Raw genomic sequence first — 12,602 nt, forward strand, 5'->3', positions numbered from 1 at the left:
AAAATATCTCAATTTGTTCTTTTTCCCTCTTTGCTGTCTATTTTGTTCAAGATAGAAGAGTGTCAAAAAAAAAAAAATGTGTGGGCTTTTCCAGCTGCAGCTTATTATAGCTAAATGAGAACTATAGCTCACCTTGGAAGGACGTATAGATCTGATAAAAGACTTAAATGAATCATTTCCTGATTATCTCATATTAACATTTCTGAGCAGGTTTCCTAAGGGAAATATTTTTGAATTAGGTAAAATACATTAGTTGTGGCTAAAAGAAGTTCCTTGATAAGAAAGATGAAGTCTTATTAACCTTGGGGAGAAAAAAAGCCAAGTACCCAGCATGGTAAGGATAATAAGTAAGGTCCTGGGGCCACCCACCGCATAGCATACACCCAAGACTCTTGCCTCAGGTGGCCCAGGTACATGGAGACACTGTCCACATTAGGATGAAATCCTTGAGCAGCAGTTTTGCGTGATTGGCAGGATCCAGCCATGATAGATAATTCCCTTTCAGGAGCTAATATCATGAATTTATTAGTCTTCCACATAAGGCGATCCGAGACCTGCTAGTCTCAAGGTCAAATCTTGGATGAATGGGACTATCTGAACTATTTCTTTAAAAATCCATAGGCAGCTTTTTTCCAGATTTGCTTTCTGTACAGCAGAATTGTGTGTATTGCAAATACCAGTAGACTTCCTAACTACATAGCTCTCAGCAGGGCCTTCTCGTGGCCATGTAACTGTCACAGTGGGGTCTTACACTATTTAAGAAGATGTAAGAAATTACATTGCTCCATTTCCTTATTTGGTGTGAGTTAAGACATATCATTTCTGCCTATAAAGGCTTATTTGTGGTTCTCTGGAAAGAGAGGTGATGGGTTCACCACCTTGTACAGCCTTGGCTGCTTTAATTCATGTAGCTGGCAACCCCTAGGCTTCCTTCCCCCTCATTTCTCTCCCTTGACTTTTGATTTGCGTCAGCCTCCCGAGTCCATGTCCCATCTGGAGGAGGGCTGAGAGAAGTGCCAAATGATATCCAAGATAAGCTTGAAAAGCCAAGTGTCAGTTAAATAGATCACCTAGGGGTGATCTTGGTCTTAGTTAGAAGTTTGAGTGAGCTCTGGAAGACCACTGGGAGAGGAGCCTGCTGAGGAAGGAGGAGGCAGTGGGAGAGGATACTGCACTGAGAGGGACGACTGAGGCTTCTCCAGAAAGCATCGTTGATTAGCGTTAATGTGTCTGAGAATATCAACCACGTACATACAGTCTTCCTCTTTAGGGTGTTGGCTCTTTTCTCTGAAAGGAAATACAAGAGCTATCAGTGTAACCAAAGCTTCAGAATCAGTGTTTTGTTTCCTGAAACAGCTTATTTTTATTTGGCTAGGTCCTAATGCTGGCCCCGATGGTCTCATTCCGTGGACGAGGTTCTGTAAGGTGGGTGCCCTTGGGTCGTACCCTCTCTGAGTGCTCGCTCCCTGTTGAGGTTCTCGTAGTTTTTGCTGTGGTAGTGATTTAACTGTGTGCTTATTTTGGCATGTTTGTCTCTGGCCCATGGAACCCCTTGGGCAAGTTGTTTACTTTCCTTCAGTGGAGAAGGTCAGTCTCCAAGTGTGAGTCGGACAGGAAGGGCCTGTGTGTGTGATAACGTTCTTTCATATCTGAAATGAGTCTTGTGTTTACTCACACGGATACCTTGCCTGGCAGCATTTTAGCCCCGTTCATGAGAAATGTGTGCTCTGTGCCGGCTTGCACAGCCCGATGGGCCAGATGAGTTTCCCCAACCCTGCTCAAGCAGAGGGACCAGTTGGAGGGAATAATCAGACCCCACTGGGGTCACCAGACAGTGCTGACAAGCTCAGGCTACTGCATTTTACTAGTACAAGGGCAGCTTTTGTTCTGCGTTCACCCTGGAGGTCATTCCCTGGCTGGTTCACTGCAGTTTAGAGAGGGAAGCAGAGCCTGGCCCAGGAAATAGCCTGGTGTCTGCAAGCTGATAAGGGGAGGGGCGGCTCTGGAGGGGACAGCGTTAGTTTTGGCAGCTGGGCAGGCTTTGCAAATTAAAATCCAGTCTGATGGTGGGAAGAGGCCTGGTAAGTCACTATTTTGAATTTCCTTGTTCCTAACCTGTGCGTTTGTACACTTGCAGGAAAATATAAATGACAAAAATTTTCCTTTCTGGCTTTGGATTGAAAGCATCCTTGAACTCATTAAAAAACACCTGCTGTCTCTCTGGAATGATGGGTAAGGGCCACGGATAGATTTATTTTTGAAACCTATTTTTTTTTTTTTTTTTTAATTTTTTTTTTTTTTCAACGTTTTTTATTTTATTTTTGGGACAGAGAGAGACAGAGCATGAACGGGGGAGGGGCAGAGAGAGAGGGAGACACAGAATCGGAAACAGGCTCCAGGCTCCAAGCCATCAGCCCAGAGCCTGACGCGGGGCTCGAACTCACGGACCGCGAGATCGTGACCTGGCTGAAGTCGGACGCTCAACCGACTGCGCCACCCAGGCGCCCCTTTTGAAACCTATTTTTAGCACACACTTCCTTACTGTAAGGCTGAGACAGGCCTGACCTGGACAGACCTCATTATTTGACAAGACTGGAGTGCATCTCACAGAAATGGATGCTTCCAGGCCGTCCCTTCAGGGCTTCATGATAGTGGAACCTCATCAGATTAAACTTATGCATATGCATAGTATTATGCATATGTATTTTTAACATTTAATTAAAAATGTTTTAGTGCCATTCATGCGTTCACTCATTTAACAAAATTTCTTAAGTACCTATGTACTATATTGCCCTTAGGAAAGAAGAAAAACTTTTTTAACTTGGTGAGTTGTTTTTATCTAACTTATTCCAGGGTCAGTTGATGCTTCAACAAAGGCTTTAACTTGGTCAGAAGTGCTAGAACATAGAAATATATTGTTTGAATTTTTCTCTCCAGTATATAAGATGCAGAAATTCAGACATTTTCATGGCCTGTAAAAATCATCAAGTGAAAAAAAGGTCATCAGATAAACATAAAAGGCTCATTAATCCAGCAAATATTTATTGATCATCTGTAGCATCCTATTGGCACTGTGTTAATGATTCTTTTAGACTTAAGCATACAAGTATCTAAGTGAAATACATCCCCAAGTGTCAATTAAATGGGTTTTAAAACATCTAAAATACACATTTTTATCCTATGTTCTTTTGTCAAGTTTCAGTAATCTAGTTCACTTGTAAGTTAGCATGAAAATTCAAAACCTGGCTGAATTTCAGAGTACTTCCTCAATCTGTTTGCACACCCAGGTGTATCGTGGGCTTTATCAGCAAGGAGCGAGAGCGTGCCTTGCTGAAGGATCAGCAGCCTGGGACGTTCCTGCTGCGGTTCAGTGAGAGCTGCCGGGAAGGGGCCATCACGTTCACGTGGGTGGAGCGGTCCCAGAATGGAGGGGGTAAGTGAGGGCCTATACCTCCATTAGCACCATGCACGTCAAAGTCCTTCCTCATCGCTGCAAATCAACTTGTACAAATAATGAGCTTTTGACATAAAATTACAAATCCTACACTTACCCCAACTGAGCCTCCCAGATAGGATTTAATACATTGCCATGAATGTTTGTGATTCACTGCCTGGGACATACTGTGGAAATGATGGCTTTTAAAAGACAAGGCCAGGAGTGCCTGGGTGGCTCAGTCGATTAAGTGTCCGACTTCGGCTCAGGTCATGATCTCGTAGCTAGTGAGTTCGAGTCCTGCATTGGGCTCTGTGCTAACAGCTCACAGCCTGGAGCCTGCTTTGGATTCTGTGTCTCCCTCTCTCTCTGCCCCTCCCCTGCTTGCTCTCTCTCTGTCAAAAATGAATAAACATTTTTTTTTTAAAATAATACATAAAAGACCGGGCCAGGTTCTTCTCTTTTCGTCAGGGTTGTTATCTGTAGATGAAGGATGTGAGTCAGCATGGCTGGCAACCAGTTTTGGGAGGAAACCCACTTTGTACAGGCACATGCTTCCAAACTCGCTGTGGGGGATCCCATGTGGGAGCACACCTGCAGGCAGGCTCTGTGAGGGGTCCTGGGGACTGGTACAGCCCTCCACTCTGCCTTCAAACAGAGCAAGTGCAAGTTCGTCTTTGCTCTGCCTTGGGTTTCTGTGGCTAAAAGGCCCCGAACACCTTCGCGTTATGGAACAGGTTTCTGGGGAGGAGGCTGAACAGCAGAGATGGAGAATGACAGAGACAAAATGGTTCCTTTTCTCAGTTGCTTATAGTTTGCTGTATTTGAGGGACTGGAGGAAAAACTGATTTGTTCCAATGACTCTTCTGCTATCCGGTGGAAGGATGCAACAAGATGGGATACTTTTCTTGTTCTGTTTTGTTTTTTTTTTTTTCTCCAAATAAAAACACAGGAAAGCTGGGGTTAGGGCACAGTGTAGGCAGTAGACATTAGAAGCTGCCTTTTCACCTTGTCTGCAGGTAGTGCCTTTCCTCAGCTGACTGAGGGATGGAACTAGCAAAGCAGGCATGGAGGAGGACATCCTTGGCAACCAGAAAGCCTAAGCAGGCCAGCACCAGCTAGCGAGCTTTAGGGTGCCCGCGTAGTCTGAAGTTGTAGAACAGAGTCCCCATAGTACCTGACCAGCAGCCCCTGGAATGTGTGCACCCAGAAGGGAGCTTCTGGATCAGTTAGGAAGCAGGATTCAAATGAAGTCTGCGAATAAGTCCACGAGTGAATTAAACTGGTTTATTACAGTAAGGATTAGAAGAAAAAGTAGTAAATAGGGTCTTTTTTTTATTTGTTTGTTTAAAAAATTGTTTTCCATGTATTGGCATCATTTATTTCAATAAAAAATTTCATTTTCCAGTCTGAAAAGAAAAACAACCAGAAAGTGAGATTGTTTTTTATTAACCTACTCTGTGACTTGAGCCAAGGTGGCCAAATTAGTATTTATTTTTCTGCCTGTGGTTGGATGCATCATGAAAGATTCAGGCTGCTAAAGATGTTTAATAATCCTCTCCTTGCCAGGTTTACAAATCTCACCAAATGATGACAAATGCAGTGTTGTTGCATTACTAGCAAGTAAATGGCTGCCTTTATTTTTCCTGTTTCTAAGAAAGGATTATAATTTAGAAGTAGAGGGGCGTACTGTATTGTAAATCCTCTACTGTGCTTAGTTCTAACCAGGTTCACTCAAATCTACAAACTCTGCAATGTGTTGTTTCTGTCCTCTAGTGTTTTGGGATAGTCCGTGGGACTCACTGAGCTCTTCTTTTCAGAACCTTACTTCCACGCAGTGGAACCCTACACGAAGAAAGAACTTTCTGCTGTTACTTTCCCTGATATTATTCGCAATTACAAAGTCATGGCTGCTGAAAATATTCCAGAGAATCCCCTGAAGTATCTGTATCCAAATATTGATAAGGACCATGCCTTTGGGAAATACTACTCCAGGCCAAAGGAAGGTATGTGGGGAAAGCATGTAATCATTGCCCTGATGAGCAATAGCACAGTTCAGTCATTCCTGGTGCTTATGTTCTCATTTTATTGTTAATCCAAAGGTTTGCTAGAGACAGGGTTTAATAACACACACTGCTCTTACCTTCCTGTAAGTACACGGTGCCTGCATAGACTTCACCCACGCCCTGTCATTAACCCAGAACTTTCTTTTGAATCGCTGCAAGCAGGCTTTCCAAAGATGGTATAAACCCAGCATAGTTGAAACATGTTATTCGGCCTGATACGGACAGTAAGAAATGAACAAATAACGTCTTATTTTAAGGGGTGTCGAAAAAGTCCATTTTGGTCTTGTGTATTTGTTACACTGTTACCTTTTCTACATGGAAAGAGGTGAATGGCAGGAACACCACGGCCAACTCGTTTATTACCAGCCTGTTCCTGTAAAATTAGGGAACTAAGGCCCAGGAGAAGGAAAACAGTTCATTCAAGGTAATCCAGTTAATCTATTAGATCGTATTATTTCTAGTGATTATTGTTAAGAGCACACCTAGGCTTAGAACACAGGTCGCCTGCTTCTCCATCTTCACTGAATTGCATTTCAGAACGTTCAAGTTAGACTGATCTGGTTTGGAACACGCCAACAAATTTTATTACATTTTAGAAGCCGGCATCTCAATATTAGCACAGTTGCTTTGGGAAGAAGACGCCCCCAGCTTCACCTTGACAGCTGTGTGTATCACACCAGCCAGGCCAGGACCAGAACACCAGACAGAACTTCACACGTCTGGGGCTCCAACTCCTGCAGGATGTCAAGCCTGGGAAGGAGAAACCTCTCAGCTTGACTTCTGTACCGAGCTCCCCTCCCTTCCCTTTGACTTGCTCCTACATTCCCCCCAGGATTTCAGGTGACCCGGGCAGGGAAGTCACAACCCCTTAAAGTTACGGCACTCTAACCTGACCGTCAAGAAAAATGGTAAAACTTTCATGAAAGAATGTTGACCATCTGTTGTTGTGTGAGGCCTGCTAACGGAAAGCTGTACCCCATGTGTTTGCTTCCAGCTCCAGAACCAATGGAACTTGATGGCCCTAAAGGAACTGGATACATCAAGACTGAATTGATTTCTGTGTCTGAAGTGTAAGTGAACACAGAAGAGTACCATGTTTAAACACCTCAATCCAGCCCTGCTCCTGGCTGGGGCCTGGTGAAGATGCTTGTACTTTGCTTTTTCGTTGTAATTGCTGCTGCTGCCGCCACGGTCGGACTTGTTGGAAAGATCCTAAATAGAGATCCCGGTGTCACTGCCTATCAGAATTAAACTGCCTTTATAAACAAACAAAAAAAGAAAAGAAAAGAAAACCACCCAAGGTTGTTTTTAAGGTTTATAAGTTCCCTCCAAACTGATACTTTGAAAAAGTATAAATAAAATGAACAAAAATTGATCAGAGTGGGAAAGTAGTTTTTTTCAATTGAGGAAAGGCCAAAGTGATGATTGAGATACACTTTTTCCGCTTGCTTTTATTTTGTTGTTTCATTTTGTAAAAGGTAGAAAAAAATTTGGAAAAGTCATTGTCAGTTATTTGGCCTGCAGCACTGTCTTGGGGTGAATGGATGTAGCCTTCATGTAAAAACACTCTGGAGCAGCTTTATCTGCATACAAACCTCAAGGTAGGGATGAGGGACTCCCCAGACATTTCTCTGGTGCCTCTGGGGCCACGGGCCGCCCCGAGGCATCATCCTCTCAGGGTGACACCCCGCACACGCTCCCACACAGGTCCAACCAGGCAGAAGCGGCACAGGGTCCAGTCTGGCTATTTCCCACTCACATCTCTAGAGTCCCGTACGTTTCCCAAGGGGCTGGGCTGGGGACGCGAACCTCCCACGATCCGTGCTTTTCCCGAGGTACCATCCGAGTGTATGCACTCAGCTGAACTGAAAGTGTCCAGTGATGATTCCGTCGCAGGCCGAGGACGAGGTGTCCCAGTGTGCCTCTAGACGTTAACATCTCCTTCTCCTTTCTCCCCGTTTTAGTCATCCTTCTCGACTTCAGACCACAGACAATCTTCTCCCCATGTCTCCTGAGGAGTTTGACGAGGTGTCTCGGATAGTGGGTCCTGTAGAATTCGACACTATGGTGAGTACCCGCGAGGGTGTTCTCCGCGCTCATGGACCGCGTGCTCTGTGAGGCGGGGAGGGCGCCCGCAGACCCTCGGCTTGTCCGCAGCATGCTGGAAGGGGCCTCTGCCAGCCAGGGCGCTTTCTAGATCTGCGTGACGCGTCGGAGCCTGGTGTGCTTACACGGGCCACGTGGTCCCCGGGAGCCTTGTTCCCGGTGCTCTTTGCCCTTCCGAGAACCAAATGGCATCTCAGATATTTAAAAGTTTCCCTTCTGCCCTTCCAAGTTGTCCTTGTAAAGTTCTTCATATATTAAGGAACTAAGACTTCTCTGGTAAGAAACCGTTTTCCTCCGGCCTGTTACTTCAGTGCTGTGTCTGGGTGAAGAAGTGCTGTTTTTCTTAAGGGAGAGGACTGGCCCTTGGTGGCTACCATAATGACAGACGCCTCGCCAGCAGCGATGAAACGGCTTCACCTGCTTCACACTTGAGAGCTAATCTGTATGGCTCACCCCTGCCAGGAGTAGACCGTTCCAGGAGTGACAGAGTTATGAGTGCCGTGACCACAATAGGAACAGGGCTGTCCACAACAGAGAGGATCTCCCTCTGGGAGAGTGTTTCAGTAAATCAAATAGTATTGTTTGCCTGTCAGACTGAAATCCTTCCTCCTAAAGCCTTTTTTCAGTTGGCTGGAATTTTGCTGATGGTGTTTAATTTTAAGCTCTTTCCCACATGAAGCGATTCCAGTGTGTTTTTAAACATGTGTTTAATCCTTTAAAAAACTCCTCTCTGAGTTATTGCTATCATTTCTTCATCACCGCATACCTGGGGCCTGCATAGACCGTGTGCTCAGTAACAAGGGAGGGGGTCAGGGAAGGCAAAGGAGAGCGGGGCAGAGGGGCCGCTGTTCAGATGCCCAGGGTCATTCAGCCACGCGTTCAGGGAATGCGTGTGTGTGACCGTAGCACCTGTTTGGAGTCAAGTTTCTGGAATGTAACTTTTTTCTTGGTCCTTTTTTCTCACCTGAAGAAGCACGGGATAAAATCTTCAGGGACTGTAATTTCTTACACCTTCCTGATTGTTGAGAATGACAAAAAGTCACTTCTGTTCCTGTTGGCATGTGTAAAATGAACCTTTTGTATGTGCGAGGATGCACCCTCTGTTGGAAGGTATTCCCCGACTCTGCTAAAAAGTGCCTTATGAGCCTGACACAGAAATGGAACAATATGTATAAAGCCCTGTTCCAAGGATGTACCATCTGTTGGTGGCACCACAAAATGGCAGATCTTCTTTTGCACCTTCTTTGTTGTTCCTATGCAAGTTACATTATCATCGTGACCATCATTAATAGGTGACACTTACTAAGCATTTACTGTGTACCGGGCACTCCACAGGTAGGAACTTATTCAGACTTCACAGCCACCTTCCGAGTTAGGTGTTATTGTTATTCTCACTTTTACAGTGTGGTAAAGAGCCACCCCACTCCCCAAAACTGTATAACTTGACTAAGATCAAACAGCTAGTGAATGATGGCATGAATATTTGAATCCACCCAATGTGTCTCTAGTGTGCATGCTCTTGTCCACTCTCCTGGAATGCCTCCCAGAAAAAGCAGAGCTTTGTTTCATTCAAAACATCCGCCATAGAGAAGCTGTTTGCACAGGACTGAGTAGGTTTTGGGTGAGAGGCCTGTGTGTGGGATTTGGAAGCCAGAGCTCCGACTCTGTCATCACCATTATTCCCCTTGACCTTGAGAAAATAAGATGGATTAGTTGCCCCACTCTGTTCAAGCAGTGTGACTGCTTTCTCTCTGCTCTTGGAATGATACTGTCAGAGCAATTTAAATACTCTCAATAAATGCCAGGAAATGGTTTTATGGTTTCTGGATGACCCCCCATGGCCATTCCATGCCATTCCAGATGATTTCCTTCATTCCATTTGTAGGGGGAAATAAACCTATTTTATGCGCGTGCACGCGCACACACACACACACACACACACACACACCTCCAGCCTAAATCTTTAGAAGACCAAAAGAACTAGAAGAGGCTATAATATGGCCATGGCACTGGCTAGACAAAATAAGAATTGGATTACTCTCCAAGTTTTGTCTCACATCATCTGTCCTCACCCGTGGCCACGATTTCCATTCAGCGTCTCCTGGCGTGAGGGCAGATGCTCCGAAATGGAGCTCCCTCTCTGAGAGCTGGCTCTTTCCGCCACGTCTGGAGGCGGCAGCTCTGGACTATGATCAGGAACAGGAGCAGTGCAGGCTCCGGAGGAAATTGTCCAAGAGAGACAGAGCACCAGTGTTTTCTGCAGGATGACTTATTTGTTTAGTCTGGATTTCCTGTACAATAAACTTTTTCCTCTGGGACTACATGAGAAACAGTCTACTCTCCTAGAGGCCTCTGGTCAAAGCTGACAAGTACAACAGGAACATTGGTTAATCATCTGCTATTTCCCATCTACCACACTAGGTATTGCACATGTTACCTGATTTATTCCTCCCAGCGTACCTTTATGCTTAACAGTTTAGTCTTGTGGGTTTTTTTTTAACGTTTATTTATTTTTGAGAGAATAGAGAGAGGGAGAGAGAAAGAGAGAGAGTAGGGGAGGGGCAGAGAGAGAGGGACACAGAATCCAAAGCAGGCTCCGGGCTCTGAGCTGTCAGCACAGAGCCCCACGTGGGGCTTGAACCATGAGATCGTGACCTGAGCCGAGGTCAGATGCTTAACCGGCTGAGCCACCCAGGCGCCCCTAGTCCTGTGTTTCTGTTGGTATTCTGGGCCCCACATGATTTCCTGGTGTTGGGTGGCGTGGCTGTTGTAGAACGTTCAGCAGCATCCCTGGCCTCTACCCACTAGTTGTGGGTCATGACACACCCAGACCCAGTCGTGACCATCATGAATGTCTTCAGACATTGCCAGAAGACAGAGTCATCCCCAGCGGAGAGTGCCTGGTCTAAGGGGAGAGCCCAGCATGGAGCTGAGATGGAAGTCAGTGGCAGGCTGGTGTTCTTTGGGCGAGCAGCATACTGACTACAGGGGCCCCATTCAGTGCAGCTGGCCAGGCGGCACTGGCGGAAGAGGCGCAGGGACTCCTAATAATTCTGCTTCTCTAGTGTGTGCCTGAAAGACATTCATTTATCATTCCTACTGCGTGGCCTTTAAGGAGATTCACCACCTCCCCCACATCCCGTCCTCCCTCTGGCATAGCGCGCAGCATTGCCTCACCTGTTTTTACACGAGCAGATTTGCCACGTTGCTCTGCCCCCAGACTTGCACAACAGCAGAAAGCTTTATGTGGCCTGGACGAACTGACAGAATTAAGCCGGCAGGCTGCAGAGGAATAATCCATCAGCTTAGATAAAAAAGGTCTCGATTAGTCCAGGAAAAAGGGTGGATAGCACATGCTGAAGGCCCTCTAATTCCATGGTGGTTATTTGCTGTTCAAAGTGTCTTCCTGCTTGCTACCCCACTGTAGAACAGACAAGGGGTGTTAAATAAATGAATCTGCATTTCATGAGAGCAGTGTAATAAACTTAACCACATTTTATCTTTTCACAGATGAATGCAGTATAGACCATGAATTTTTCTCATCTTCTCTGGCGACATTTTTCCTTCCCATCTGTGATTCCCTCCTGCTACTCTGTTCCTTCACATCCTGTGTTTCTAGGGAAATGAAACAAAGGTGAACAAATTTGCTGCAACCTGTTGATAGCAAGTGGATTTTTCCCTAATTCACAAACGTCTGTTACTCTGAAGGGCTTCATGCATCTTATGAAAGGTAAAATTGAAAGGCCCTCCCCATAGAGTGGGTTTTAGAAATGAAAAATATCCAGATAACACTGAAAACATGAGGACTAGAATGAGAATCCTTTGGGAAAAGGCGGGGTGGGGTGGCTTAGTAGCATTTAGTAAATGCTGTGCACAAAGTCCATGCCCAGCTGTTACAGGTTGTTGGATAGATCACATGGTCATATAGGGAACTTCTTGATGTAGGATTGGCACACTCCTGTTCTGGAGAACTCTTATTTGTTCCCTCTGCTTTAAATATGGCTGGACGTTTTCCATTGGTTTTCCTATGGAATAGTTCAAAGCTAAGTTGAATAGAAGTACATAAACTGTTTACCAAAGGTAGCCATCCTGTATCTAGACGCAGGGATACAAGCTGTGTTCTTCCACACTAGCCATTTAAAGCTAAAAGCAAATTCTCTCTCTTGGGAGAATTTGCTTTTCTGTTTGTTATGGCATGATGTTACTGGCTAGTATCAGTAGAAGGAAATATATTTTCCAAATTCATAAGTAGTTTTTTTCTGTTTAAACCTTAATATCCAAAGCTGCCTATCTCCTGCCTTTATCATGGTCCCTAGTAAATGAAATTGTCTTCCCACTTCTATTCAAGGGAGCCAGGCTGTTAACAACAGCTCTCTCAAGGCAAAATCCTGTTTTTATGCAAAAAGTTGAAGTTAAGACCAACTCAGAAATTTAATTCATGTTTCTTAAATGGGTTAATTTGTCTTTATTGTTATTAGTTGGTATTTAGTCTTAGGCATAAACTTTTCAAATCTGGAAGAAAAAATAGTAATTGACAAATAATTAACCAGAGATAATATGAGAATCAAATCATTTGAAAACTCGTCCTGTATAACTGCATTGAGAATTGCATGTTTTTCACTGATAAATGTGTGTCTCTGACAAATACATTTGCAAATGGTTCCATTATCTCTCCTGTGCTTTTTCTAGACTGCTTTCTGATGTTTTGTGAAGTGTGTTTTGTCATTTACCGTCTTCCTTCACCTGCACTGACACAGGTCAGTGGTTGAGCAGGGCGGGTCTGACAGGCTCCTCCAGATAACTCTCACACACTGCTGGCTTTGTAGCCGGGCCCTCATTTCCCCCGCTGTCACCACCACAGTTACACTGTTGTGTGAAAATGCCATATTGTTCTGGGGGGGACGAAGTTTCTTGAAGTCTATTTTTAAAATTAAAACCAAAGTTCACGTATTGCGTTTAATACAATATGCACATGGGGCTTTCCTCCTCTCGGTTTT

General features: G+C 44.8%; 1 protein-coding gene across 1 annotated transcript in view; it reads left to right on the top strand.

Annotated features, from left to right (window-relative positions):
• Positions 1–12,273, top strand: part of STAT1 (signal transducer and activator of transcription 1) — a 41,986-nt gene extending 29,713 nt beyond the window's left edge. Inside the window, exons 19-25 of the mRNA XM_058711027.1 lie at positions 1,376–1,425; positions 2,138–2,232; positions 3,288–3,433; positions 5,254–5,439; positions 6,494–6,569; positions 7,464–7,566; positions 11,116–12,273. Of these exons, the coding sequence (XP_058567010.1) occupies positions 1,376–1,425; positions 2,138–2,232; positions 3,288–3,433; positions 5,254–5,439; positions 6,494–6,569; positions 7,464–7,566; positions 11,116–11,130 (671 nt within the window). The 3' untranslated portion in view covers positions 11,131–12,273. The remainder of the gene's footprint in view (positions 1–1,375; positions 1,426–2,137; positions 2,233–3,287; positions 3,434–5,253; positions 5,440–6,493; positions 6,570–7,463; positions 7,567–11,115) is intronic.
• The last annotated feature ends 329 nt before the right edge of the window (positions 12,274–12,602 follow it).

The sequence above is a fragment of the Neofelis nebulosa genome, chromosome 2, assembly GCF_028018385.1.
Source record: "Neofelis nebulosa isolate mNeoNeb1 chromosome 2, mNeoNeb1.pri, whole genome shotgun sequence".
NCBI classification, from domain to species: Eukaryota; Metazoa; Chordata; class Mammalia; order Carnivora; family Felidae; genus Neofelis; species Neofelis nebulosa.